General features: G+C 60.4%; 1 protein-coding gene across 1 annotated transcript; it reads right to left on the bottom strand.

Moving 5' to 3' along the window:
• Positions 1-205: 205 nt before the first annotated feature.
• Positions 206-22,500, bottom strand: PCP4L1 (Purkinje cell protein 4 like 1). Its single transcript, XM_039512217.1, has 3 exons — positions 22,420-22,500; positions 4,670-4,724; positions 206-463 (listed from the first exon to the last, which is right to left on the bottom strand). Exons 1-3 carry the CDS (start codon positions 22,426-22,428, stop codon positions 318-320), a joined length of 210 nt encoding a protein of 69 aa, XP_039368151.1. The 5' UTR covers positions 22,429-22,500; the 3' UTR covers positions 206-317.
• Between the last annotated feature and the right edge of the window lie 4,486 nt (positions 22,501-26,986).

Here is a 26,986-nt window from a genome sequence, read left to right as displayed (position 1 = left end):
GCCCGAGGCCCCCAGGAGGCATTGTCCAGCCTGGGGCCCGTGGCCCCTTCATGGCTTTGTGAGGATGGCACCAGGAGCCTGCCGGGCCAACATCATGGCTATAAGAAGAGGCTGCCCCCGTCCTTCCCCAGGCAGGAGCTCGGCATGTGGGTGCAGCTGGGTCTGGGGAGTCCCTCGTCCCCCAAAACCAGGTACATAGAACGTGCAAATACCAACAGCCCAAGCTGGGCTGGGTAGGAGCGAGCAAACATGGGGCGAGCCGGGCTGTGCTGGCAGAGGGGGGATGGGGGACTGTGGGGACGGGGTGGCGGAGCTGCTCAGGGGCTGGGGTCCTTTTTCCGTTTCTGGAAGCGACGGAACTTGCCCTGGATGGCAAGCGCGGCCTTCTCAGTCTCGGGCGCGTTCAGGTCGATGTCTATCTCCTCCTCCTCCTCCTCCACCTTCTTGACGTTCCCGGCTTTGGCTGCAGGGAGAAGCAGCTGGCAGTCACTCCTGCGGCTCCACAGGGTCCCAATCCGCTCAGGGCAGCAGGCGGCGCTGGCCTGCAATTCCTGCCAGCATCCAGCCACCCACAGGACCAGCCCCCCACTGCCCAGGGCCCCCCAAATCTCTGGCTGCAGTAGGCAGTCCCCCACTCCCACGGGCTTTGCCTCCCCTATTCAAAGCCCTCCCCTATTCACATCCTCAATCTTGCTCAGTTAATGCTGACGAGTGCCAAGTAATACACATTGGGAAAGTCGACATATACGCTGGTGGGGTCTAAATTAGCCACTTCCACCCCCACACGAGGTCTTGGCGGCCAGTTCTCTGGAAACATCCGCTGCACGTACAGCGGCGCTCCCGTGGCTAAGGTAGGTTGGGACCTACCGCCGCCAGGCTGCTCCCAGGAGGTTAAAGCGGCAGCGTGGGCCAGGGGATAGCTTTTCTTGCACCCACTTCTGCTGGTGAAGGAGACAAGCTGCCAGCTCCACAGAGCTCTTCTCCAGGGCTGGGAAAGGTCCTCAGAGCTCGGCTTTCCTCTCGCCCCAGCAGCAGTGGGTCTAACAACAGCTATTACCTCAGCCCCCTTGTCTCTCCAGAAAAGGGACTGAAAATACCTGAGGGTCCCCACAATTGAATAGTGGGTCCAGTTCCAGGCATCTCAACAAGGAAATGGGGCAACTGGGAAAGGTTCAGAGAAGGGCAGCAAAGGTGATCAAGGGTCTGGAACGGCTTCCAGCCCAGCAGGGCCGCCCGGGGTGGGGGGGGGGGGGGAGTGAGGCAATTTACCCCGGGCCCCACAGGGCCCCCCACGAGAATATAATATTCTATAGTTTTGCAACTTTTTTTATGGAAGGGGCCCCCGAAATTGCTTTGCCCCAGGCCCCCTGAATCCTCTGGGGGGCCCTATCCAGCTGAGGAGAGACGACAAAGATTAGTGCTGTTCAGCTCAGTAAAGACACGACTAAGGGGGACCTGCTGGAGTCTATAAAATCATGCCTGGTGTCTGGGGACGTGTCATTTTACCCCGCACACAATGAGCAGGCACAAGGTTGAATACAAACGAGGAACAACGCACAACTGACCTGTGGAACTCATTGCCAGGGGATGTTGTGACAGCTGGACTTCCAAAAGAACTGACTACGTGCCTGGAGGATAGGCCCATCAATGGCTATAAGCCAAGACAGTCAGGGACACAGCCCTGTACCTGGGGCAACCCAAACCCCGGACTGGCAGAAGGAGACGACAGGGTGGATCTCTCAATAATTGCCCTAGTCTGTCCACATCTCCTGAAGCTCTGGCTGGCCGCGGGTACAGACAGGCTACTGGGCTAGATGGAGCTCAGTGTGACCCACTGTGGCTGTTCTCACTGTCCCCCAGGAGAGACACTCCAGTCCCCCAACCCAACCTTCTCCAGCAGCTGCCTGTGCCCGGAGGGCGTGGGCAGTGTCCCTCTCCCAGGCTCCTGGATGTGTAGGGGGAGGCCCAGTGGGGACCCAGGACACAGCCATGGCCCCAGCAGCCCGGGATGGTGGGGCTCGCAGGCCGGCTGGAGGGACGCGGGGGCAGCTCCCCATGGTGTGTGGGGGAGGCCCAGTGGGGACCCAGGACGCAGCCATGGCCCCAGCAGCCCGGGATGGTGGGGCACGCAGGCCGGCTGGAGGGACGCGGGGGCAGCTCCCCATGGTGTGTGGGGGAGGCCCAGTGGGGACCCAGGACGCAGCCATGGCCCCAGCAGCCCGGGATGGTGGGGCTCGCAGGCCGGCAGGAGGGACGTGGGGGCAGCTCCCCATGGTGTGTGGGGGAGGCCCAGTGCAGGCTGGCACAGAGAGGAGAGCGAGTGCGAACATGGCAGCTACAGGCCCCACAGCCCCAGCTTCAGTCCTAGCGATTTCCCTGCGGAGCACTGAGGCCCGGGTCAGGCTCTGGCATTCCACATTCCCCTCGTTATTGCCGAGCACTTAATGAGGCGAAGCAGGGGCGAGGCAGCTCCAGCACTCAGAGGCTGCAGCCAGGAGAGAGGAGTCGTCCCAGGGGTGAAAGAAAACGAAGAGAGATCTGGGGCCGTAAGCCCCACTTCCCACCCTCCTGTACCTGCCTCCAGTCCAAGCCGGGTGCAGCTGGGGGGGAGACTGCGCCGGTGGCACCCTGCAGAGTGGGCCCACTGGACAGCAAAGGGACCCATGGCAGTTGCATGGAGTTAGGGGGAGGGGACATCTCTGCCCCTTCGCCCCATGGACAGATCTGCTAGGCACGGGCAGCCAGGCACGTTCTCTGCTGAGCCCTCATGCCACCAGTACAGATGCCAGGGCCGGGCTAGTGGGGGGCAGCCCCTCTGTGTGGGCCCTCTCCCTGCCCACTGCTGGGGAACGGGCGAGCGGGGGCTGGAGCACCATGGGCAGGTGAGGGGATTTACCTGAGGGTGACTGAGGGAAGTGGGCAGATTGCTGGGGAGACAGAGGGGGGTGGGGCAGAGGGCTGGGAGTAGGGAACAGGGCAGAGAGGAGTGAGTGGAAGGGAGCAGGCACATTGCTGGTATACAGAAAGGAGGGGGCAGATGGACGGGGGTGGGGACAGGAGTGGGGCTGGGGGGCGGAGGGGCCAAACACATTGCTGGGGGTGGAGGTGATGGGCAGAGGGCTGGGGGCAGGGAGGAGGCGGGCATGGCCAGGACCCAGGGATCTTGGCTGCTCTCCAGCCTGCCTGCGGGAGGAGGCGGGTGCCTGGGGCAGGAGCCTGTGGGGCGGGTAGGAGGAGACAAGTGCCCAGGGCAGGAGCTGGCGGGGGGGATGGGGGAAGTGTGGTTAGATGGGTGCCCGGGGCAGGAGCCTGTGGGGCGGGGGGAGGAGTGTGGTTAGACGGGTGCCCGGGGCAGGAGCCTGTGGCATTGCCTGGGGAGAGCTAACTGCATCATTGCAGCTCCTCCCCCTCCCCGCAGGCTGCCTTGGGGACCTGGCACAGGGCAGTGGGGTGGGGGAGCCGCAGGCAGTACAATGCCGTGGGCAGCCTGACGGCAGCTCTGCCCTGCAGGGAGCCCTCGGGGAGGCCTACTGGGGGGCTGCAGACAGGGCTGATGCCCAAGCGCTGGCACGTTGACAGGGAGCTCTGTGCTGGGCAATGGAGCCCACCCCATGTCACCGCAGCTACGTCTGGGAATACTGGGAGCCAGCTCCATGGGGGGCAGCAGCCTGGTTGGCTTAGACAAGACAGCAGTAAGACCAGCTGATCCCCATCCCACTGCCACACCGTGGGGAGCTGCTCGCTGGCCCCCCAGGACACAGGCTGGGGAAGCCAGGGGCAGCTCTTTCCCCCCTAAGTCCCTGCAGCACTAGGCTAGCTGGGAATTAGTGGCCTCTGTCAATCCAGCTTTGCCCCCAGCCAATCAGAAGAGAGTCCTGGGGTGTTTGGTGGGGGTCCCCTCTTTCTGATGTATTGGAGCTGCTGAGCCCTGCCTCTGGAAACACCTGACTGGGGCGCAGGGCTTGAGGGATGGGAGTAGCCAGAGGAGCCGAAAGCCTGTGAGGGTCGGTGCAGTTTGGCAGCACGTGCCGTGGTGCGAGGACGTAGCATCCAGTGGCAACGTTGCAGAGCCGAGTTGTGCCGCGGGACACCACGGCACGGAAAGGAGGGCAGGGCTGGCCAGGGCGACTCCCGCATGGCACTGGACAGGTCCAAGTTGTTGCTCTGGGAATTTCCATCATCTTGGAGAAAGCGTTTGTCAGAGCCCTGCCCAGGGGGAATCCACCAGATTGTTACATCCGCTTATGGGGCTCTGTGCCGGGGCAGAGTCCTACCGGTGAGTTTCTAGGCCCCGCCAAGGCCTGCACTTTACAAGGACGGGACATCATCTCACCCCAAGGGAGGTGAACTCCTGCTCAGCGCCCAGGGGACTGTAGGGCTGACGGGTTTCCAAGGCCTGACCTCGAACAGCTGCTCCCCTGTAATTAAACCGGCTCCATCCCCAGCTAGGGGCCCTGGACCAACCCCTGACGTAGACACGCTGGCGTAGAGCCATCGAGGTGACGCCCAGCCATGGTGCCAGCGACACAGACTCAGCACTGGGAGACGGCTCATAGTGCCTGCACTGGATGGAAGTTTTCATACACCTCCCCCGGGCCTGTGCACAGCAGCAAGCTCTCCGCCAGCCCCCCCCCCCCGTGAGCCGCAGCGCTGCGGCCTCTTCACTCACCTTTCTCCTCGCTGCCAGGAGCCTGGCTGGGGGCTGGCGACTCATTGGAGCTGAGCTGCAAGAGGAGAGAAGGCGCCTGTTAGCACATGCTGTGCACAGCCAGGCTCTCTGGCACCCTGGCACTACCCGCCCCTGCACACAGCTGCCATGGCTGCCTGCCAGCAGCACACACCAGGGGGCTTGGGGTAACAGCTGCTGGAGAGTGGGGAGTGGATCATGCAGCCGGCAGAGGGGACCGTGGATCACAGCCTGTGGGGGCCACCCCAGTCTCTGTGTTTTCTAATCAGAGCCTGAGAGCTCCCTGCCTCTGCTGTGATCATCTTCTAGCAGTCCTGGTTGTGGAGGGCTTCACCCCAAGTGTGCCTGGAGGATCCAGCTGGCTTGGCCAAGCAGTAGAATCTGCACACACGCAGCAGCTGAATGCACTGTGCATCCATCCTGCAGCTGAGACACAAACTGGGACCTGCCCCATCAGCTCCCCATACGCAGCAGCTCAAATAGCGGGACCAATAGGCAGCTTCCTCCAGGCCAGGCAGGTAGCGGGGAGATGGTCTCAGCTGGGAGTGCCACCTGGCTGTGCCAGTAGGAGGCGCACTGAGCCAAACCCAGATGGGAGCACCCCCTGGCTGTGCCAGTAGGGGGCGCACTGAGCCAGTCCCAGCTGGGAGCACCCCCTGGCTGTGCCAGTAGGGGGCGCACTGAGCCAGTCCCAGCTGGGAGCGCCCCCTGGCTGTGCCAGTAGGGGGCGCACTGAGCCAGACCCAGCCAGGAGCGCCCCCTGGCTGTGCCAGTAAGGGGCGCACTGAGCTCATCCAAATTAGGCATGCTCCCTGACTGTGCTGGTAGGGGGCGCACAGAGTCAGTCACCTCCCTGTGAAGCTCTGTTATCCAGCACACGCCTCTTTACTGGTGAGTGGCAAATGTGGGCCCCGACTACTCCTCCTGGCAGGGAGTTGGGACCCTAGGGTCACAGCCCGGGAGGGAGCTCTGGCCGCTAGACACCTCAACAGCAACCCCCAGGAGTCCTGCAGAGACCTCGCACCCATTCCAGAAGGAAGCACTGTGCTCATCTAGTCTGACCCCTGGGTAACCCAGGCCGGAGACCTGCCCCCAGCTAATTCCCAGAGCAGAGCTGTTAGAGAAACATCCCATCTCCATTTTAAACTGGCCAGTGGCAGAGAATCTACTGCAACCCGCAGTCACTTGTTCCAATGGTCTAGCTCAGGGGTGGGCAAACTTTTTGGCCTGAGGGCCACATTGGGGTTGCGAAACTGTATGGAGGGCCGAGTAGGGAAGGCTGTGCCTCCCCAAACAGCCTGGCCCCCGCCCCCTCCCACTTCCCACCCCCTGACTGCCCCCCTCAGAACCTCCAATCCATCCAACCCCCCCTGCTCCTTGTCCCCTGATCACCCCCTCTCGGGACCCCCTGCCCCTAACCTCCCCCCCAGAACACACCACCACCACCCTCCCCCCAGCCCCTTTCAGAATGTGGCCCTGCGAACCTGGGCGGAGGACTCAGGAGCAGGGGCAGCCGCGCAGCCAGAGAGAAGCAGCAGTTCCCCTTCAAAGCGCCGCTTCTCTCCAGCCGGCTGCGTGGCCACCCGGTGTCCTCCTGAGTCCTCCAGCCACGTTCCCCGTGTCCCGCCACCCGCACCTCCTGCCTGCTCCCCTGCCCCCGCAGTGCAGCCACTCCCCAGCCCTGGGACCGCCCTCTTGTGGTTCCCACGCACTGTGTTCACATGTAAACCTGCCCCTGAGCTGTGCCACCCGGCCAGAGCCAGCCACGCTGGTAGCACCATGAGCTGAGGCTGTGGGGGAGGGGGAACAGTGGGGGAGGGGCCGGGGGCTAGCCTCCCCAGCCGGGCAGGACAGCCCCGTGGGCCGCCATAGTTTGCCCACCTCTGGTCTAGCTTCAACTTCCAGCCATTCCAGTGTTAGACCTTCCTCAGCTAGACTCAAGAGCCCATTGTCAAATGTTTGTTCCCATGCAGGTACTTACAGACTGAGCAACTCACCCCTGAACCTTCTCTTTGTGAAGCTAACTAGATTGTGCTCTGGAGACTGTCACTATCAGGCCTGTTTTCTATTCCTTTCATCACTGTCGTGGCTCTTCGCTGACCCCTCTCCAATTTATCAACACCCTCCTGGCATCAGGGACACCAACCTGGACACAGGATTCCAGCAGCCAAATACAGAGATAAAATAACCTCTCTGCTCCTGTCGAGATTCCCGTTGTGAATCCCAGGATCGATTTAGCTCTCTGGGCCAGTGTCATACTCGGAGCTCGTGTTCAGCTGATTATCCACCATGACACCCAAAACCTTGTGCAGAGTCCCTGCTTCCCAGCATCCCTCCATTCTCTAAGTAGGCCTACATTTCTTCTCCTAGATGTGCACATTTAGCCATATTAAAAACACATTGATTGTGCACAATTTACCAACCAACCCAGATCACTCTGTATCAGTGACCCGCCCTCTTTATTTGTGTCATCTGCAGATTTTATCAGTGGTGATTTTATGTTTTACTCCAGATGTTAAATAGAGCAGGGCCAAGAACCGATCCCTGCAGGACCCCCCTGGAAACACCTCTGCACAATGAAAATTCCCCATTGACAGTTACATTTGGAGACCTACCAGTTAGCCAGTTTTTAATCCATTTAATATGTGCCTAGTTACTTTTATATCCGTCCAGGTTTTTTAATCAAAATGTTGAGTGGTACCAAGTGAAAAGCCTATTACATCAACACTGTAACCCAATTTATAATCAAAAAAATGTATCAGCTTAGTTTAACAGGGTCTATTTTCCATAAACTCATATTGATTTGCATTAATTACATTACCCTCCTTCAGTTCTTTATTAATGGAGTCTGGGTATCAGCCACTCCAGCATGTTGCTGAGGATTGTCGTCAGGCTGATAGGCCTATAATTACTTGGGTCATCCTGGTTGCCCTTTTTAAGAACTGGCACAACATTAGCTTTCTTCCAGTCGTCTGGAATTTCCCCAGTGCTCCAAGACTTACTGAAAATCAACATCAACAGTCCAGCAAGCTCCTCAGCCAGCTCTTTGAAAACTCTTGGATGCAAATTAGCTGGACCTGCTGATTTAAAACTGTCTAATTTTAGTGGCTGCTGTCCAGGCCTTGCCCCAGGATGTGCGCTGGCAGGGATGTGACCTGCACCATGGATCTTCCGCTGTGCTGCTGGACCCAGACAGACCCTGTGCTCAGTGTTTAATTTGTGCCAGGGCTTGCCGGCGCCTCTGGGCTCGGCAATTCATAGCCCAGGCACCTCTGGGCTCGGCCGTTCAGAGCCCCGGCACCTCTGGGCTTGCTGTGTCAGGTATGAAAGTAAAAAAAAAAAAATTGCTTGAGCCCCAGCTCCTCTTTCATTAAAAATTAAGCACTGCCCGTGGTCCTCTGGCTCCCAGCCTGTGTCACGCCTGGCCTGGAGGGAGCAGTCCCAGCAGGGCTCTAGGCGCCAGCCCAGCCCTTCTGTGCTCCTCCCCACAATGCCCCATGCTGTCAGCCACAGTGTTATGGCACTGCTGGGGCCAGAGACGGGCCTGAGCTGCACCCTGTGAAGCTAACGGCGAGTGGGCCATTTCCCCCTCCCACAGCTTCTGCTGAATCCTGGGCCCCAGTCTAGCTAGCAAGGGGCCCAGCACTCCCCAGTGACCTGCAGTTCTCTGCCTCTACCCATGTGCTGTGCTGCAGAGTGCGGCTCCTGGTCAACGCCAACAGCCAGAAATCTGGATCCCACCGAGTAACCAGCCTCCAGAGCCCCAGCTCCTGGCTCCCTTGAGAGCAGCATGTTGTGCGGAAGGGATATGGGGCGCTGGATCCCAACCACCAGGGATAAGCAGCTCAGTGCCCCCAGCGAGACAGCTTCCACCGCAAACCCCAGCCAGGGAGAATCAACCCATCACCAGCCTGGGTGGCAGCAGGAGAGGAGAAGCCCAGACACCCTGAGGACCAGCCCGGGCAGCAGCAGGTGGGAACAGGCCCAGACATCGTGAGGACCCACCTGGGGCTGGGCGGAGGCTGTAAGGCTTTACCCATTACCCCTTCTGCCTGCAGCACTGCAGTGGGGGGCTCTGCTATTCCCAGGGCAGACAACACAGCCAGCCTTTCCCCCGGCTTTCCACCAACCTGCCTCAGCCCAGAAGGGATCTGGCCTCCCCAAGCCTCACCCTCTCTGCTGAGGCAGCCAGTTGTGAAGGTGGGAATGGGACGGGGCTCTGGGCCGCAGCTGGGCTCCTCAGGCCCCACAGTGAGATAAACCAGGGGTTTTGGAATGGAGGTACGGCCCCCTTTGGGCATCTCCAACGTAGTCCGCAGACCACAGGTTGAAAGCCACTGCACCAGGACAACGGAACAGATTGCCTGGGGAGGCCATGGAAACGCCTTCACTGGAGGTTTTCAAAAGGTGGCTGGAACCACCTGTCTTGGGTGGTTTAGACCAGTGGTTTTCGACCTGTAGTCTGCAGACCCCTGGGGGACCACGGACTATGCCGGTGATTTCTAAAGGGGGGGACCTGAGCCCTGGGATTCTGAGTGTCTAGAGCAGAGGGACAGAGGCAGATGGGATGTGAGCAGACAGGGGCTGTCAGAGAGCGAGAGACCCCAAATCCGCAGGCACCTCCATTCAAAATATTTTAGGGGTCTGCAAATGAAAAAAGGTTGAAAACCACTGCACTACTGTTCTTCCCGTTAGGAAGTTTTTCCTGAGATTTCATCTAAATCTGCTGTGCTGCGGTTTTAACCCATTGCCTCTTGTCCTGCCCTCCATGGCAGAACAACAACTTTTTTCCATCTTTTTTATGGCAGCCTTTCAAGTATTTGCAGACAGCTATCATGTTCCCCCTTAATCTCCTCTTCTCCAAACTAAACATACCCAGTTCCTTCAGCCTGTGCTCAGATGGTTTGCATTCCATCCCTCTGATCATCTTTGCTGCCCGCCTCAGGATCTTTTCCCATTTCTCTACATCCTTTCTAGACATTAAAAGCAACAAAGAATCCTGTGGCACCTTATAGACTAACAGACGTTCTGCAGCATGAGCTTTCGTGGGTGAATACCCACTTCTTCAGATGCAAGACATTGGTGACCAAAACTGGACCCGCTACTCCAGCTGAGGCCTAACCAGCGCTGAATAGAGCAATTCTATCACTTCCTGTGACTTGCATGCTGTGCCTCTGTTAATGCAACCTAAAATTGCATTTGCTTTTTTTGCAACAGCATCACATTGCTGACTCACGTTGAGTTTGTGATCCACCACAACGCTCAGATCCTTCTCAGCCGTGCTGCTGCCAAGCCAGGTATCCCCCAGGCTGTATTTGTGCATTTGGTTTTTCTTCCCTAAGCGTAACATCTTACATTTGTCTTTGTTGAATTTAATTCTGTTGTCTATAGCCCAGATCTTCAATTCTCTGCATTTTAGCTTTAGCCTCCTAAGTGTTTGCCACCCCTGCCAGCTTTGTGTCATCTTTGATCAGTGTGCTCGGAATTCCTACAACCAGGTCATTAATACAGATGTTAAACACCAGACCCAGAACAGATTCCCGTGGAACTCCACTTGAGAGCTCCCTCCAGTCTGACACCATTCCAGTAATAGCTGCGCTTTGTTCGCAGTCATTTAACCAGTTACATATCCACTTAATGGTCGTTCCGCCAAGCCCGCATTTCTCCAGCTTACTGCTGAGAACGTCATGGGGGACCCTGTCACCAGCCTTGCTGAAGTCCAGGTATATTACACCCACCGCGTTCCCCCATCCACCCTGTGTGGAAAGCTCTGGGGTGGGGGGTGGCTCCACTGCTGAGAGCCACCCTGCCCCCCCATTTGCCATTCACAAACACAGCTTCCCTAGGGGTACATAACACCAGTGACAGAGCCAGAAGGAGGGATGGTCCCATGCACCTCAGTGGGGGGCTCCCTCCCCACCCCCACGGGAGGCTCTGGGTGAGACCAGAGGCAGGAGCACAGTGGCCCCACCCTGGTGCTGCTCCCGGGGGCTTAGGTGGGGGCCTACATGGCAGCCCCTCTCCCACTGACACCAAATGGGACCATGGCCCTGGGATCCTGAGTGGCTGGAGCAGAGGGACAGAGACAGGTGGGGTGTGAGCAGACAGAGCTGCCAGGGGGCTGTCAGAGGAGACCAAAGCCCCAGGGACATGATCCACAGCCACACCCAAGGGGGCAGCAGTAGCCTGGAGCTGGGGGCCTCCCCTGAGGGCTCCCCCAGCTCTGCCTGAGACCTGGGCTCCTGCCCTGCCCTGCATCAGACACAGGCTCCTCCTGCTGGGGCCCCAAGCTGCTTGCTCTGTGGGAACCAGCCTGGTCACTGCCCTCCTCCCAGGACCTGATGCTGCAGCCCCCCCCCCCCCGGCCCAGCCCCACTCCCCAGGACAGGATGCTGCAGCTCCCCCCTCCAGCCCAGCCCGGCTCCCTAGGATGGGATGCTGCAGCCCCCCCCTGGCCCAGCCCCACTCCCCAGGACGGGATGCTGCAGCCTGGGCCTCCCCACTCCCATCTGGCAGGATACTGTGTGGCTACAGCAGCTGGTTGTTTATTGCTCCCTTGGGGGCGGAGGGGGGGGGGATGATAAATGAAGCTGTTAACTCCCACTGAGCAAATGCCAGCAGCACTGTGGAGGCAGAGCCAGAGCACAGCCCTGAGCACAGCCTGCAGGGTCAGGGTGGGGGGAGCTGCCCCTGGGGCAGGGAGGGGAGTGGGTGGTGCATGGCCTGCAGGGTCAGGGTGGGGGGAGCTGCCCCTGGGGCAGGGAGGGGGGCTCAGTGGAGGGAGATGCCCCAGGGCGGGGGCAGACTGTCTCTGAGGCTCCTGGCTGGGCACCGCTCCCTGTATGAGCTCCTGAGGTGGTGGAGCTGCAGCTCAGCCCCCCACTAATGGCTGGGGCAGGATCTGTCCCTCCCCCAACCCCTCCCTTGTGGCTGACAGGGCTGCCCTGCCCTGGCTGGGGCCGAACCACTCGCAGGATCAGGGCTGGAGGAGTGGGAGGTGAAACAAGGATGGGGATTAGCCAGAGCCCTGGCATCCTGCCCAAGGGGAACCCTGGGGCTATGGGTGAGTCTGGGGTACCCTCTCCCCCACTGCTCTGCCTGGAGCCCAGTGCTGGGGCACTGTGTGCAGGGCCAGGCCCCGCTCCCCCTCCTCAGGCCCATTTCTAATCCGCTTAGCAATCTCACTATTGGCTTTGATCTCGTTAGACACCCGGCTCCCACCTGCTTCCGCACGGCTTTGGGCACAGGGTCACGTGGCAGGAGGTCTGGGTCCACCTCCCTCCACCCAGCCCCGCTCCTGGGAGCAGTGACATCACAGCAACCCTCTGCTTTCTAAGGGTGCTGAAACCTGCCTTGTGCACCCCTGGAAGCCTGCCCATCCCCCTTTCATCCCCTCCACAGTGGCACTAGAGTCCCTACATGACCTTCATTGACCCCCAAAGTCTACCCTGCTCCCCACAGTGCCCCCGGCAGGGAGGGGCAGGTGCCTCAGCTCAGGGAAAAAGGCAGCAGCAAGTGGCTCCCCTTTGTTTTCAGGGCATGTCCTCCCCCCTTCCCCGGAAAGTGCTCATGGAGGAGTCTGGTTCCACTCCATTGTGACTCTCCCCAGGGCACAAGCTGGCGGCTCAGCACAGCAAACTGGCTCTTTGTTGCCTGTGACGGGCTCCCATTGCTCATGCAGCCCCTTGCTGAGAACTACCAGCCTCTGTACCGCCTGGGGCCCGGCCCTGTTCCCTGCCCCATGGCGCAGCACGAGGGACAGCTGCACCCTGCCACTAGGCAGCAGGCCGGGCTGCAGCACATGAGCCGCTCGTGGTGCTGGCCAGGGACTCGTGGAGCAGGGCAGCCCCTGATAGGTCCCTACTGGCAGCAACAGCCCTGCCTGGGCAGCTATGGGGATCCCAGCCATGCTCTGCAGCTGCCTGGGTGCTAACTGGAGCACCTCCCACCCCAGAGGGGCCTGAGCACCACAGGGGCTTCGTGTGGGGCCATCCAGGTGTATTACTGTGCTACACACAGACCCCCTGACCAAGACCATGCCCCCCCGCACAGATCACACTGAGATCAGGACCCCCATGGCACCAGACAGAACCCCCTCAACTGAGACCAGGGCCCCCTTGGTGCCAGACAGACCCCCCTCAACTGAGACCAGGGCCCCCTTGGTGCCAGACAGACCCCCCCACCACACACACAGATCCCACTGACTGAGATCAGGACCCACCCATCCCACCACACAGAGCCCTCCCAACCAAGATTAGGGCCCTCCATGGCACCACAGACGCATCCCTGACCTAGCGCTGGGTGCCCCATGGCACCATACAGACACCCCACCTGCCAAGACTGGGACCTCTCGGGCACCAGGCCCTGCACAAACACCCAGCGACAGCCAGTCCCTTTGATGAAGAGCTCAGAGGCCAATAGACTAAACAGACTCGGGGCCGTTCCCCTCCTGTGACACACCTGAGACAGAGGGGGAGGCGCTGCCCCAGGACACACTGAAGCCCATGGTCTCCCACATGCCCGTGTGGCACTGTAGCCATTAGAGGACACTGCTGGCCAGAAGTGCCACAGACCAGTGGCCCAGCCATCCCAGTGCCCTCTCAGAGATGGCACCGTGTGCCACATGCATTGCTACCCCTTGGTGAAACCCCCTTCCTGACCGCTGACTATCCCTGCCCCAAAATCTGCAGCACACGAGCCCTGCTGTCCCTGCAGCCCCCCACGGCATGGATGGATCCAGTGCAGAATTTTCCCCATGCCCGGGGCCCTTTGGGGCTGGGTTTGGAACGCCCTGTGACCATGTGAGATGGGCCCAAGCAGACCCAGTGCTCAGCCTAGTTCCCAGGGACTTGCCTCGGTAGCCCACAGCTCTGCCTGTAACAGAGCACCTCGGAGGCAGAGCCAGCCCTAGAGAAGGGCAGCTGAGCTGGGCAGCCTAGCCATAGGCGGGAGGGAGCAGAGGAACCAGCAATGCTGCTCCTGGGCATAAGAGCCTTCCTTGGCTGCGTGTCAGGGGTCCAATCCTGATGGAGGAAGCAGAGCCCTGAGCTGCTGTGAGCGCACGTAAGAGCCAAATGACTGTAACAACCCTTTGTCCGGCTCTGAAACCTGCCCCGACACGGCCCCAGGGCCCTGACATCAAAGCTGCCCTTATATGGGAAAAGGGCCCGTGCGCTGCCAGCCCCTTGGCATGGTGGATGCAGCATCCAAGACAAACAGTCCCATGGAGAAGGGGAGGCCAAGAAGGGATGAGGCAGGGGTCCCTCCGCTCTGCTGATGAGCGCAGCAGAGAGCCCAGACCTGGATATGCAGGGGTGCCAGCCTCCTCCCCCTGGGCACCATGCCCACTGCTCCCTGCAGGCCAGGGAAGCTGCACACCGCTCAGCCAATAAACCGCTCAGCATGAGAAAATCCCCCCTCCCAGGACAGGCTTCCTAATTACCCTAAAAGCCAGAGCGCACTGGGCTGCCAACTGCTGACAGATAACCCTCCCTCCCAGCGCCCGGCTCCCCACTCCAGGATCTGCACTGCCCCGCACCTCCCCAGCACCGCATGGCTGGCTCTTCATTATTCCCCTAGCCCGCCCCCCCCCCCCACCCCACTCTAGTCTGTCACTCACTGGGCCGGGTTTCACCTCCCCTGGCCCGGATCAGCCTCTCAGCGCTGCCCCCAAGGCGCTCCCGGCTCGGATGTATTTTTCCGCAAGACGGATTGCTGCAGTTAGAGGCTGCCAGTCCCCCCTCCTCCCCCCACGTGCAGCACAGCCGGCTTCCCCTGCGCTGGGAACGTGTTGCGCTACCTGCCTGGGATTTTCCATCTCAAACTCGGCTCAGTCACGGAACCACTGTCTGGAGCCATTTGTTCTAGGTGATTAAAGACAGCTGTGTGCTTCCCAGCGCTCCCACTACACAGGGCACGCAGCGAGCCCTGCCAGGCCTGGAGTAGCTGGGAGCTCCCACCATGCCAGTACTCCTGCCCCACCCTCTACAGCACCCTCTGCTGGGAGAGGAAGGGGCTGGAGTAACCATGAACTCCCCACACAGCCAGAGCGCCTGCCCTGCTCCCCACAGCACCCCCAACTTTTTGCTCAACTCTGAATTTGGGTCTTTGCTCTGCATTTGTTGCTAAGGCAACCCCTGATGATCCATCCCATAATGGTCTCAAGCCCAAAGCATGTGTGCTTGTAACCTCCCAAGGAGAAGCTCTTACGAGGCCGCGAGCTCCTCCTGAGTTGCCCGTGGGGATCAACTTAGTGCAGGCCAGTCTGAGCGCAGGGCCACGGGGGACAGGGGCCCGGGACTGAGCTCGGGGCCTGGGGGGACTGCTGGGCGAAGCAGGAGCAGGGTGTCAGGGAGGGGTGGCTCTGAGGGAAGATGGAGGGGGGCCTGCAGCCCCTCATTTTGGCACTGCCCAGGGCTCCTCCTGGGGAAGTTCCTTGTCATTTCACAGGGGTCTGGGACAGTGGAGGAACTGCTCTGTCCCCAGCTCATGGGGAGAGCACTCTGCTGCCCCCCCCATGCAGCCACCCCCTCCCTGACTGCATTTCCCTGGTGTGTGGCCCTTTCACCCTCCCCCCAAAACTCCCCTCCCATCCGCTGACAGCCCCTGGGGGAGAGCTGAGTCCATCCAGGCAGCCTCCCTCCCGGGGGGACCTGGGAACAGGAAGCCCCCCAGGAGTCTGCAGCTGCCCATCACTGGCGCTCTCACAGCATCAGGGCCCTGGCCCCTGCTCCAAAGACCAGGCCCTGCCACTTGTGCCAGAGGAGAACTCACTACCCACCTGCTTCAACAGAGTGCCACTGCCTAGAAGAGCCTTGTGCCCAGCAGAGCATGGAGAGCATAACCAGCTCTGTGGATGAGGGGAAAGCAGTGGATGTGCTATTTCTGGACTTTAGCAAAGCCTTTGATACAGTCTCCCACAGTATTCTTGCCAGCAAGTTAAAGAAGTATGGGCTGGATGAATGGACGGTAAGGTGGATAGAAAACTGGCTAGATGGTCGGGCTCAACGGGTAGTGATCAATGGTTCCATGTCTAGTTGGCAGCCGGTATCAAGTGGAGTGCCCCAAGGGTCGGTGCTGGGGCCGGTTTTATTCAATATCTTCATTAACGATCTGGAGGATGGTGTGGACTGCACCCTTAGCAAGTTTGCAGATGACACTAAACTGGGAGGAGTGGTTGATACGCTGGAGGGTAGGGATAGGATACAGAAGGACCTAGACAAATTAGAGGATTGGGCCAAAAGAAATATGATGAGGTTCAACAAGGACAAGTGCAGAGTCCTGCACTTAGGACGGAAGAATCCCATGCACTGTTACAGACTAGGGACCGAATGGCTGGGCAGCAGTTCTACAGAAAAGGACCTAGGGGTTACAGTGGACGAAAAGCTGAATATGAGTCAGTGTGCCCTTGTTGCCAAGAAGGCTAATGGCATTTTGGGTTGTATAAGTAGGGGCATTTCCAGCAGATCGAGGGATGTGATCATTCCCCTCTACTCAGCACTGGTGAGGCCTCATCTGGAGTACTCTGTCCAGTTTTGGGCCCCACACTACAAGAAGGATGTGGATAAATTGGAGAGAGTCCAGCGGAGGGCAACAAAAATGATTAGGGGGCTGGAACACATGACTTATGAGAAGAGGCTGAGGGAACTGGGATTGTTTAGCCTGCAGAAGAGAAGAATGAGGGGGGATTTGATAGTTGCTTTCAACTACCTGAAAGGAGGTTCAAAGAGGATGGATCTAGACTGTTCTCAGTGGTAGAAGATGACAGAACAAGGAGTAATGGTCTCAAGTTGCAGAGGAGGAGGTTTAGGTTGGATATTAGGAAAAACTTTTTCACTAGTAGGGTGGTGAAGAACTGGAATGGGTTACCTAGGGAGGTAGTGGAATCTCCTTCCTTAGAGGTTTTTAAGGTCAGGCTTGACAAAGCCCTGGCTGGGATGATTTAGTTGGGTTTGGTCCTGCTTTGAGCAGGGGGTTGGACTAGATACCTCCTGAGGTCCCTTCCAACCCTGATATTCTATGAAGGGGCACTGCCCGAGAGACAGGAAGGGCACTGGCTTCGGGCACCCCACAGTGCCCTCCTGTTCTGCCCTCGCCAGGCTGGGCGCTGCAGGGCTGGGCCAAGGCTCCTGGGACTCATGGCAGGGGCTCACATCCTGCAACAGGCAGCGTCTTACCCTGCTTGTCCAACTCCCTGCCCAGGCCCACTACAAACCCCCTTCGGCACCAGCCCCTGGCTGATGACTGCCCACCACGGAGCAGCTCTGAGCCCTCAGCCAGGGGGCAATGGGGACAGACATGCCAGCCAACACCACCCCACAGCTAGAAACAGGCCTCAGGAGCCCCGAGTGCCAGGCTCATGCCCTCCGGCCCTTCCTGATCTAGACAGGGCTTGACCACAGCTAGCCAGGAAGAGCAAGGGCATGCCAGGGGCTTTTCATCCCTGTTCAGGGGGTGCTGCAGGGAGCAGGGCGGGAGCGCTGGCTGTGGGGGGAGCTTCAGGCTACACCAGTCCCAGCCGGGGACACTGTCTGTAGGAGAGATCCCCAAGAGAGAGACACCAGTGCTGATCAGCATGCAGGACACCACCCGGATGTGGGGGAAGGTGGCGTAGGAGCAGCAGTGGCCAGCAGCACTGGGGAAGCCTTTGAACCCTCTTTGTGAGCCTGGCAGGGGGGGGGGGGTGTGACAGGAACTGTGCGTGTGCTGGTTTCCATGGAGATGGGCTCCAGCAGGTAACACCAGGGGCCCACTTCACTCCACTCACTGGGGCCTGTATGGGCAGCCCCCTCCCCCGCACCCCCTGTGAAGCCTGGAGAGCCCACCAGTGCTGGGGGGCACCAGGCACTGGAGTGTGAATCTCAGCGCTGGATCCGGAGCCATTCCTTGCTATTCCTGCACAGCCCTTCAGGTCGGCCCTGCCTGCCCTCCACACACATCAGCTGGATCGCCGGGGCCTGGGGTATGAGCAGGGGCTCTGCACAACACCCTCCCCCCCACAACACACTGCTGGGCCATTGCTATGCACCTCTCAGCTGCTCCACCCTAGAGGCAGCTGCATGCCCATGGTGCTGCAGTATGGACAGAGCTGTTGGGAGGTAGCATCTTGCCCAAAGGCCCCCTTGCCAGTGCTGTAACACAGCCCCAGCCACCCAGCATGGTCACTAGGTCACTTAGAGCCAGACAGAGCTTCACACAGCGGTGGTGACAGAGTGCCCATCCTGCTGCCCCAACAGCAGAGGGAGCTCTCGCATGTGCCAAGGGAGCATCTCTGGTAGCAGCAAGCAGTGCGGAGCCTATGACACACAAGGGACAGTTCTGATTCCATCCATGGCCAGACCCAGACACATGCCACTTCATGCCCACAGAAGTGAAGTACTCAAGCTTCCAAGTGCAGAGACACCATTGCCCCAGACTCAGCCTGATGCAAGCGGACAGAGCCATCACTGGAGCCATTCCTGGCACATCTTCCACACCGAGCCGAGGCCCAGGCAGCACCAGGGCTGCATCGTCAGCAAATCGGCCAGCGGGAGGGAGACTGGCCCCAGCCGCAGAGCTCAGGGCTGGAACCACTGGATCCAGTTGGCCCCATGTCTCAGGCTGCTTCGCCCCAGGGAGTCGGCTCAGGCCTTTCCCCAAATAACTGGGACAGTTGGGAGATTCTCCCTTCCAAGGGTTTCTCTTCCCTCTGTCCCACTCGCATTCAGGGTAGGGTAGCACGCCCACAGGTCTGCCCAGCCTGGAGAGTCCATGGTGGGAGGGGACCGCCAATCCATCACAGCCAGGGACACCACCACAGGGAAAGAATGAGCCAATCACAGCCAGCGCACGAGACCCCTCTGAGGGAGGGGCTCTCAGTCCCATGGGGAGCCGCTCAGAGCCCCAGGCACACGCTGTGCTTCCCCTCACTGGGTCTCCCCCAGCTTACGGCAGCTTTGGCACCTGTGGAGGTGGCCGAGCTGAGCCACAAAGGGGACAGGAGGCACTGGGCAAGGTCCACCGCTGGCCCGTAATCCCAACCCTCAGCCCCACTATACCTGCCCCCCACTCCTGACCCACAGCCCCTAACCTGGGGCTCTACACCCCCAGCGCCCCTCAATCCCAACCCACAGCTCTGTGGGCTCCTCCAATGAAGGCTGCTGGCTCAGCCATGGCAGAGAAGTTAATGGGGCAGAACAGGTGAGCTGCAGAGGAACATGGCATTCAAACAGGGTTCAAAAAAGAACTAGATAGATTCATGGAGGATAGGTCCATCAATGGCTATTAGCCAGGATGGGCAGGGATGGGGTCCCCAGCCTCGGCTTGCCAGAAGCTGGGAATGGGTGACAGGGGATGGATCACTTGATGATTCCCTGTTCTGTTCACTCCCTCTGGGGCACCTGGCACTGGCCACTGTTGGGCTAGATGGACCTCTGGTCTGACCCAGTATGAATGTTCTTATGTTCTTCCTCCTTGCCCCATCCCAGAGTAGCAGCTCCCCCAGACACACGCTGCCCTAGACAGGAGGAGGGAGGCCCCGCCTGTTCCCTTCAGGCTGTGGCTGTGATGGGAACAGCCGTGGTCCAGACAGCAAGCGGGGCTGGGGGCGCACTGTACGGCAGGGTTCACCCATCAAGCTGTGGGGACCATGCTCTGAGCAGCCCAGGAATCAGCAGGTTAGGGTTAGTCTGGGAAGCATCCCATCTGTGGGGGAGGGGGGTGTCTGCCCTGTAGCAGGGAGGAGGAGGAGCTGGAATAGCTGGGGTCAGAGCTGGAGCAGGGCCAAACCCCATCTGTGGCCAGGAGACATGTCATGTGACTGGGGGCTCTGATCAGGGTGGGCTCTGTGACTGGGAGACCTACACAGGTAGTTGCTCCAAACCTGGCCCTCCAGTGACCTCACCCCCCACCACCACACACACACCTCCCTCACCACCACCCCCCTCCACTGTCAGGGCCTCCCCTCGGCAATGGCAGCTCCTGTACTTGTTACCACTGCCCTCTCAGATGCTCAGCCCTGCTCCCCCAGGTCACCGGCTCCGCACTGCTAACAGCTGATGGGGATTCTCCTGCAGCTCAGGCATCAGGGCCTGGGCTTTTGGAGCAGGGTGTTGGCGCTCCAGGCCCCTCTCACTGCACCACACAGCTCACAGGCAGGGCGCATGTCCACCCTGAACATTATTCAGAGGGGGTATAGTTAAGGCAGCTGGGAAGCCCCTGTGGCCAACGCATGAAAGAAAACCCCTGAGACACGAGGAAGGGAGTGAACTTGCTGCCCACGCACAGCACCTGCCATGCAGTGCGGGGGGGGGGGGGTCCAAGAGCTTCTGGGGCAAAGCTTCAGCTTGCAGGGAGGCACCGCGCTCCACCTCCCAGCAGAGGAGGAGCAGCCCAGCAAGGGGGCTCACACAGCGCAAGGGATGGAGAACCCAGGTGTCCTGACAACAATCCTTGCTTGAGCCCCTCCCTGCTGCATGACATCACAGGGACAGGCCCCAGCACCAGCCTGGAGGGATCCAGGCATTTTGGGACCTCTCTGTTTCTAGCCGGTCACCAGAAACAGAAGTGCTCCGTCCCCTGGGAGGCGTCGTCGTGCTGCTCCTTCCTCTGCAGCGACAGGCACCTGGGATTTGGTGAGCACACAGCCGGGAAGCAGCCTGCCACCGCTTGAGGGGCAGTTGCTAGTGGGGCTGGAGCAGTCAGCTGGTGTAGGAGAGCCTGGCACACTGGGGTCAGGTAGTGCAGTGGGTCAGGAAGGCTTTGGCACCAGAGAATCAGCAAAGCAGCCACCCTCTGCCCCACGTGCTATGGGGCCTAGTGGGATTTCACACTGCAGCCACACTTCATTCCACCTCTGCATCACTCCACAGGCTCAAAGCTGCAACTTGACTTCAGCAGGACCCTACACAAGCAGGAGACCTTAATACCCTTGCCTGCAAGGAGATTCGGGGGGGGCCGTACCAATGGGCAGCGCTGGGTCTGAAAGCCCAACCCTGGGGCTCGCATTCTGGGAGCATGTGTCTGTCCATTCGTCCATCCATCCCTCTCCCCTCCTCTGATGGTCTCTCTCTAGAGACACAGCATAGCCTGGAACTCTCGATTCGTGTTTTGTTGCATGGATGGATGGCAGGAGAGAGATCACTTGATCATTACCTGTTAGGTTCACTCCCTCTGGGGCACCTGGCATTGGTCACTGTCCGTAGACAGGATACTGGGCTGGATGGACCTTTGGCCAGATTGGGTCAGACCATTCTTATGTTCTTACGTCTCCACAGGGAGAAGCTCTGAGAACAAAGCCAGGAACAGACCCAGACCCGCTTCCATCCAGGGCCCCGGAGACTCTGTGTCACTGCAGGGTGCTCTTTGCCAGGCCCTTGGCTGTGCCTGGGTCGTGACAGCTCCCAACACCACTGGCACTAACTGGCTGCATTTGCTGCCCAGGGCTGTATGAGCCATGCAGACAGAAGCCTCCTCTGCCCCTTGGACAGGATGAGCTTACCTGCCCCCAGCATGGTCATTCCAGCCCCAGCCCTGCTGGATCCTGAGCACTGCCCACCTGCTCCCAGCCCGGCTGCTCTCGCATCCCCAGGCGTGGGCATGGGGCTCCCTCCCAAGGTCCCTCCCTCTGTATCTTCCCATCGCGTGCACCTTTACCTGCCCCTCTCCTGGCGCTGGGCGGAGGCCAGCCAGCCTGGGGCCGCCTCTGCAGTTACTGCCCTCAAAGGAGCCCTGCAGAGTGACGTCAGCCTCATGCTCCCCCCCACTCCCCAGTGTCAGCCCAGCAGTGCTCAGCTGCAGCTGGGAGAGCCCAGCTGAGGTGGCTCCAGGCTGGGGTACCAGGGCATCCTCAGCAGCTCCGGACTTGTGCTAAACTTTGACTTAAGCTGGAGCAGAGCTGCCCCAAGAGTGGCCAAGCCAGGGACCAGTAGGGCTTTCATGCTGAGCACCAGAGCCCCACACACAGAGCCCAGGGCTGGCTCCACCTGGACCAAGCACCCCGGTCGCCAGGATACCACTAATCACACTTGCAGCTGTGGGTGGGTGGGTGAGGGGTGTTACCAGCTGAGGCTGTAGCTGGGATGGGAGGTCAACTCCCCACTGCACCCTCACCACGTGCAGTGATGCCTCATCAGGCACGTGCAGTCCGGGCACAGCAGGCTCTGGGTGCTGGATTCCCTCAGCCCCCAACAGGGACTCATCCACCAGGGGACAGAGCCCAAGCAGTGAGGGGAGGGGCACCCCAGGGTCTCAGAAGGGCTGCCCTCTGCCCAGCCCGTTTCTGAGTGCCCCACATCCAGCCTTATGATTAGCAGCCTTTCCTCAGGGCTTCACTGTCACCCACATCCCACCAGGAAGGGGAGACCTGGGGCCAGCCAACCCCCAGTGCCCACCTCTATTGCCCCTGGGGCACACTCAGCCCCTGCAAGGGGGCACAGACACCAGCTGGCGAGGAGCCTGTCTCCAAGAGTGGGGCCAGAGCCATGGGGCTCACTGATGGTGATGCCAAGGGGACCAGGGCTGAGCCAGGTCACCCTAAGTGGGGTGTTGGCACCGGGGGGGCAGCCCCCTGGAGACGGTTCCCCCACCCCTCGGCCAGCCAGGGGGGAAAGTGTCACCAGTCCCCGACTCCAGCATCGCTGGAGCCAGCCCGTGGAGCTGAGCGCGGGTGCCCGTCGGGGGGCGGGGGTCCCCCGGGCTCCCCCCAGCCGGGCTCCCCACGGCCCCTCCGCCCCTCACCCGGCCCAGAACCTCACCTGGCTCATGGCGCTGCGCGGGGCGGGCCTGGCGGGGACGCTGAGCGGCGATCGCGGCTCCGCGGGTCTGGAGCCGGCTGCGCCCTCGCCGCCTTTATAGCATATGGCCGGACCCCGCGCGGCGCCCGACTGACAGCCCCGGGCAGCCAATGGGGGAGCGCAGCGCTCTGCTGCATTTCCAAACTAGGCTAAGGCGGGCCGAGAGTAAACAGGAGCGGGGAGGGAGGGGGCTGCGCTGCGCCCAGGCAGCTGGGGAGGGGATGCAGGGGGTCTGGGCTGCGTCCAAGCACCTGGGGAGAGGCTGAGAACTGGGGCGGGGGCTGCGCTGCGCCTAGGCAGCTGGAGGGGGCGGCAGGGGTCTGGGCTGTGTCCAGGCAGCTGGAGGGGGCGGCAGGGGTCTGGGCTGTGTCCAGGCAGCTGTGGGGATGCAGGGGTCTGGGCTGTGTCCAGGCAGCTGGGGTGCAGGGGTCTGGGCTGTGTCCAGGCAGCTGGGGGATGCAGGGGTCTGGGCTGTGTCCAGGCAGCTGTGGGGATGCAGGGGGTCTGGGCTGTGTCCAGGCAGCTGGGGGGGGGGAGAATGCAGGGGGTCTGGGCTGTGTCCAGGCAGCTGGGAAGAGGCTGAGGACTGTGGGGGTGGGGAGCTGCGCCCCGGCAGGTGGGGGAAGGGGAGAGGGCGGGGCTGTGCCCAGGCAGCTGGGAACGGAGTGGGGGCTGCGCAGGCAGGTGCCTCTCGGCGGGGTCAGCCCGCCCCACTCCCCTCTCCATAGGCCGCCCGGGCCCCTGTTCTCGGGATCTGGCCGTGCCCTGTCCCCGCACGGGATCCCTTCCCCTGGGCTCCGGCCGGGCTGCCCCCGGCACAGCCCTCGGGCTCCCGGGAGCGCACGCTCCGGAGCGGCCCAGCTGGGGGTCTCCGAGAGCGGCTGGCGCCGTTACATAACCCTTGGGTACCAGCCCCTGGCTGGGGCGCCCCGCAGCCCCGGCCCGGCCCCGCAGGAGGCGGCTGAGCGGAGACGGAGATCCCCGCAGGGGCTTTTCCAGCCCGCGCAGGGTCCCTCTGCGCCTCCGCTTCCTTCCTGCTTCTTGGCACCGCCCGGAACCCGCCGATCTCCCGTGGGCAGACACCCCAACCGCCCCAATCTAGCAACGGGGCACCCGCAGCGCTGCGGTGAACCAACCCTCGCAGCCCCTGCGCTCCGGGCCGGGTTATCGGCTCCTGTGCAGCGCGGAAATGGAGCTGAGACACTTGTTCAAGGTCAGGCAGCGAGTGAGAGCTGGGAATTGAACCCAGGAGTCCTGGTCCCCCGCACTGCCTTCTGTCACGCTCCCTCCCCACGAGTCCCGCGCTCTAACCTGCCAAGGAGGATGGAGGATGCCAGGGGCTCTGTGGGCAGTTGGGCACCCACTGGGTAACACGTGGCTCATGTTTGTCTTTCCAGTTGTTCCCTGGGACTCCCATGGGTGCTGGGACTGGAAATCACATGGCACCTCTGGGCTTCCCTAAGACAGTGATGAAACCTAGTGAAATCCAGAGGCTCTGACCAGCCCATCTCACCAGCTTCAAGGCCAGCTCGCAGGCAGTAGCCACTGATGCTGCCCTTCTGCACAGATCCTGCTCCAGATCAATTAGCTCTGCACAGGTGCCAGCTAGAACCTCAGTTGCAACCGTGTGTCATCCACAGGCACTTCTCGCCAACAGGAGCTCAGCCCTGGCACAGAATCCAGCCCCCACCCACCCAGGGGCATACCTAATGCACCGGCTTAATATGTGAGAGCGTGGCGCCCCCTAGCGGCCAGTACCCATAACAACCTCTGCTAACCGAGTTACTCGTTTAGCTCAAACTACAGGGCCAGCGCTCTTGGGGCAGCAGGTTCAATCCCTGCTCCTGTCAGGCCCGGTTTCATATGTGCTCTGTGAGCTAATTAACCTCCTAGTTACTGAGCTCAAATGTAACACTACAGAAAACAAAGTGTGTCACCCTGGAGTACAGGACCCTTTACAGGGGTGCTCCAGAGCGTGGGGAGCAGAAATTAGAGCCCCATGCTGCACTGCCCTGGGCTGCCCTTCTGCAAGAGAGGGAAGCAATGGAGCCCTGGATCCTGCTGCTATGACATCCCCGTCCCGAGACAGCCCAGCTTTGGATCCCCTGGGAGGGGGGTCTTCACCACGTGGATGGCGTGAACCCCACAAGGAGGAGCCAGGACGCTAAGAGAGGCTGGAGCCTGAGCTGAGCTCTGAATGGAGTGGAGCTGCCCTCAGGGGGTTCCCAATCTCTCCTGCTGCCCAGCAAATTTGTTCCCATGGCCCCTGCGTGGGCTGTCCAGGGCTGAGCCTGGCAGTGCTGTTCTGGCTCCTGCTCCCAGGTAGCACTCGCTCACCCATATGGATGTGGCTAAGTGGTGTCTGGCTTCAGATGCTGCTTTTGCCTCATGTTTAATTTAAGGCAGAAGCTGCAGCTGATAAAGAATTCAGGCAGCAGCACTGAGGTCAGGCCGAAGTTCCCATCCCACTGACGGCAGCAGGCCACGGGGCTCCCTGCTAGCGCCAGCACCACACACCCTGTCTCCTCCCTGCCTTGCCCCTCTGCCGTGTTCTAGCCTGGAGCTGCCAGGCAGAGGTGCTTGGCCTGGTGGATGCCCAGCCCTGGCCTTGCCACTCCTGGTGGGGCACTGGGCTTCCCCATAGACAAACAGGCTTTGTGCTGCTCCTCCCAGCCACTTGCCCTCCCCCTCCTCTCTGAGCTCATAGCTTTAGATCCTATGTGTCCCATCCAGTCCCTCCACAGGCCCAGGGCCAGGCAGGATTGTCCCTAGAGCTCTGCCCCAGACAGCACTGGGTCTGCCAGCCCTTCCCTTGGGGAGCGTTAGGGGGCTTTCTGGTCCTGCCCTGGGCAAGCCCCAATGCCCAGCCCAGCTCCCCCTACCCTGGGCAGGCCCTAATGCTCAACCCCAGCCTGGGCCTGGTGGGAGCTGACCCACAGCACAGACTCACCCCATGGTACACACAGCACAGTGACTTCAAACTGACAATCATAGAATATCAGGGTTGGAAGGGACCTCAGGAGATCATCTAGTCCAACCCCCTGCTCAAAGCAGGACCAATTCCCAATTAAATTATCCAACAGATTTTTGCCCCATATCCCTAAATGGCCAGGATTGGGCTCACAACCCTGGGTTTAGCAGGCCAATGCTCAAACCACTGAGCTATCCCTCCCCGCTTTCACATGTGGATCAACATTCAACACTGACTGTCCTCCTACAAAGTGATACACATGGGCTCACTCTGGGGCTGAAACATACTCACTGGGGCTCTCTCACACACACACTGGGGCTGACACACACACAGAGGAAAAGACTGAGTCACCCTGGGGCCTCCCACAGGCAGCACTGTCTGCCCTCCTGCAGCTGCACACCCCATCCAGGTGAACCTGGGGTCAGACATGTTGGCCACCAAGACCAGCAGGGCCAAACCTCCCCATGAGCCAGATGCCTGAGCCACTGGAAGTCCAGCCCTGCCCCACAGGGTTTGGTCCTGCCCACTCTGCCAGCAGCTCCCCATTTCCTCTCCGGTTAGGCATGCTCATTCCTGGCACTGCCTGAACACACACACACACACACACACACACACGCTGCACCTCTGTATTCATACGCACACTGCACTTGTACATACATTCATACCACACACACACCCCAACACACTCATTCAAAGAACAATCACTTAGTGTCTCTGCTTATCAGCCCTTCGCACTCCTAGTCAGCATCTCCCTCCCCTGAGGGTCTCAGAGCACTGGGCGTGCAAATGCTAATGAGCTGTGTGCCTCATCCTCTTGGCTCGATGTGGGACCCCTCTGTGCCTCAGTTTCCCCTCTGTGGTGGGGATAATGCCCCGAGGGCTGGGAAGGTAATTCATTCATTCATGTCTGCAGAGGCACTGAGCTCCCCAGATGGAGATGCCAGTGTCCCATGCCTGCTGGGTGAGGGGTCTCCGTGGCTTGGGGCTGTCTCTGACATATGCCCCTGCATCTGCACATGGTGCCCCACCATCGCCACCCAGGCAGGTAGCGCCCACCGTGTGCCCAGCCTTAGCCATTCCAGTGGGTGGCTGCCCCTGTTAAAAGCTGGCCAGTGGCTCCTTCGCTGCTGCAGCAATCCAGGCTTCGTGGCCTTTCCCCAGGGAAAGTGGAGTCCCAGGGGCCTGTGTGGCAGGGGTGGGGACAGGACAGAATGGGACTGTCATGGGAAAATAAAGACATCTTGTTCCAAACAAACTGTGGTCCTGGCCTGAGCCATTGCGTCGAGGACAGGGGGAGCCAGGCAGAGTGGAACGGCCCTGAGCGGCTCAGTGCAGATTAATGAAGCTTTTCAAAGTTTCATTAGCAGGAAATCGGTCTTGATCGCCCAGGGATTGGAGCATTAATCAGGGCAGCCAGAGTTTGCTCTGCATAGTTCTCCCCAGTGCCGACAGAGCACTGAGTGGGAGCTGGAGCCAGGTCCTTCTTGAGGATGCTTATCTCCGGATGCAGACTGCAGCTGGAACATGGCTTGTGGGGGCATGTACACCTCCAGAATG

Source organism: Mauremys reevesii, linkage group 24 (assembly GCF_016161935.1).
Source record: "Mauremys reevesii isolate NIE-2019 linkage group 24, ASM1616193v1, whole genome shotgun sequence".
Lineage (NCBI taxonomy): Eukaryota > Metazoa > Chordata > Testudines > Geoemydidae > Mauremys > Mauremys reevesii.
This window is presented reverse-complemented; position numbering and strand designations above follow the sequence as displayed.

What these genes read in the sequence shown, in the direction of transcription:
- PCP4L1 (XM_039512217.1), bottom strand. An exon ending in TCCTGGCAGCGAGGAGAAAG is followed by an intron (nt 464 to 4,669) that starts GTGAGTGAAGAG and finishes TTCTCCCTGCAG; the next exon opens with CCAAAGCCGGGAACGTCAAG.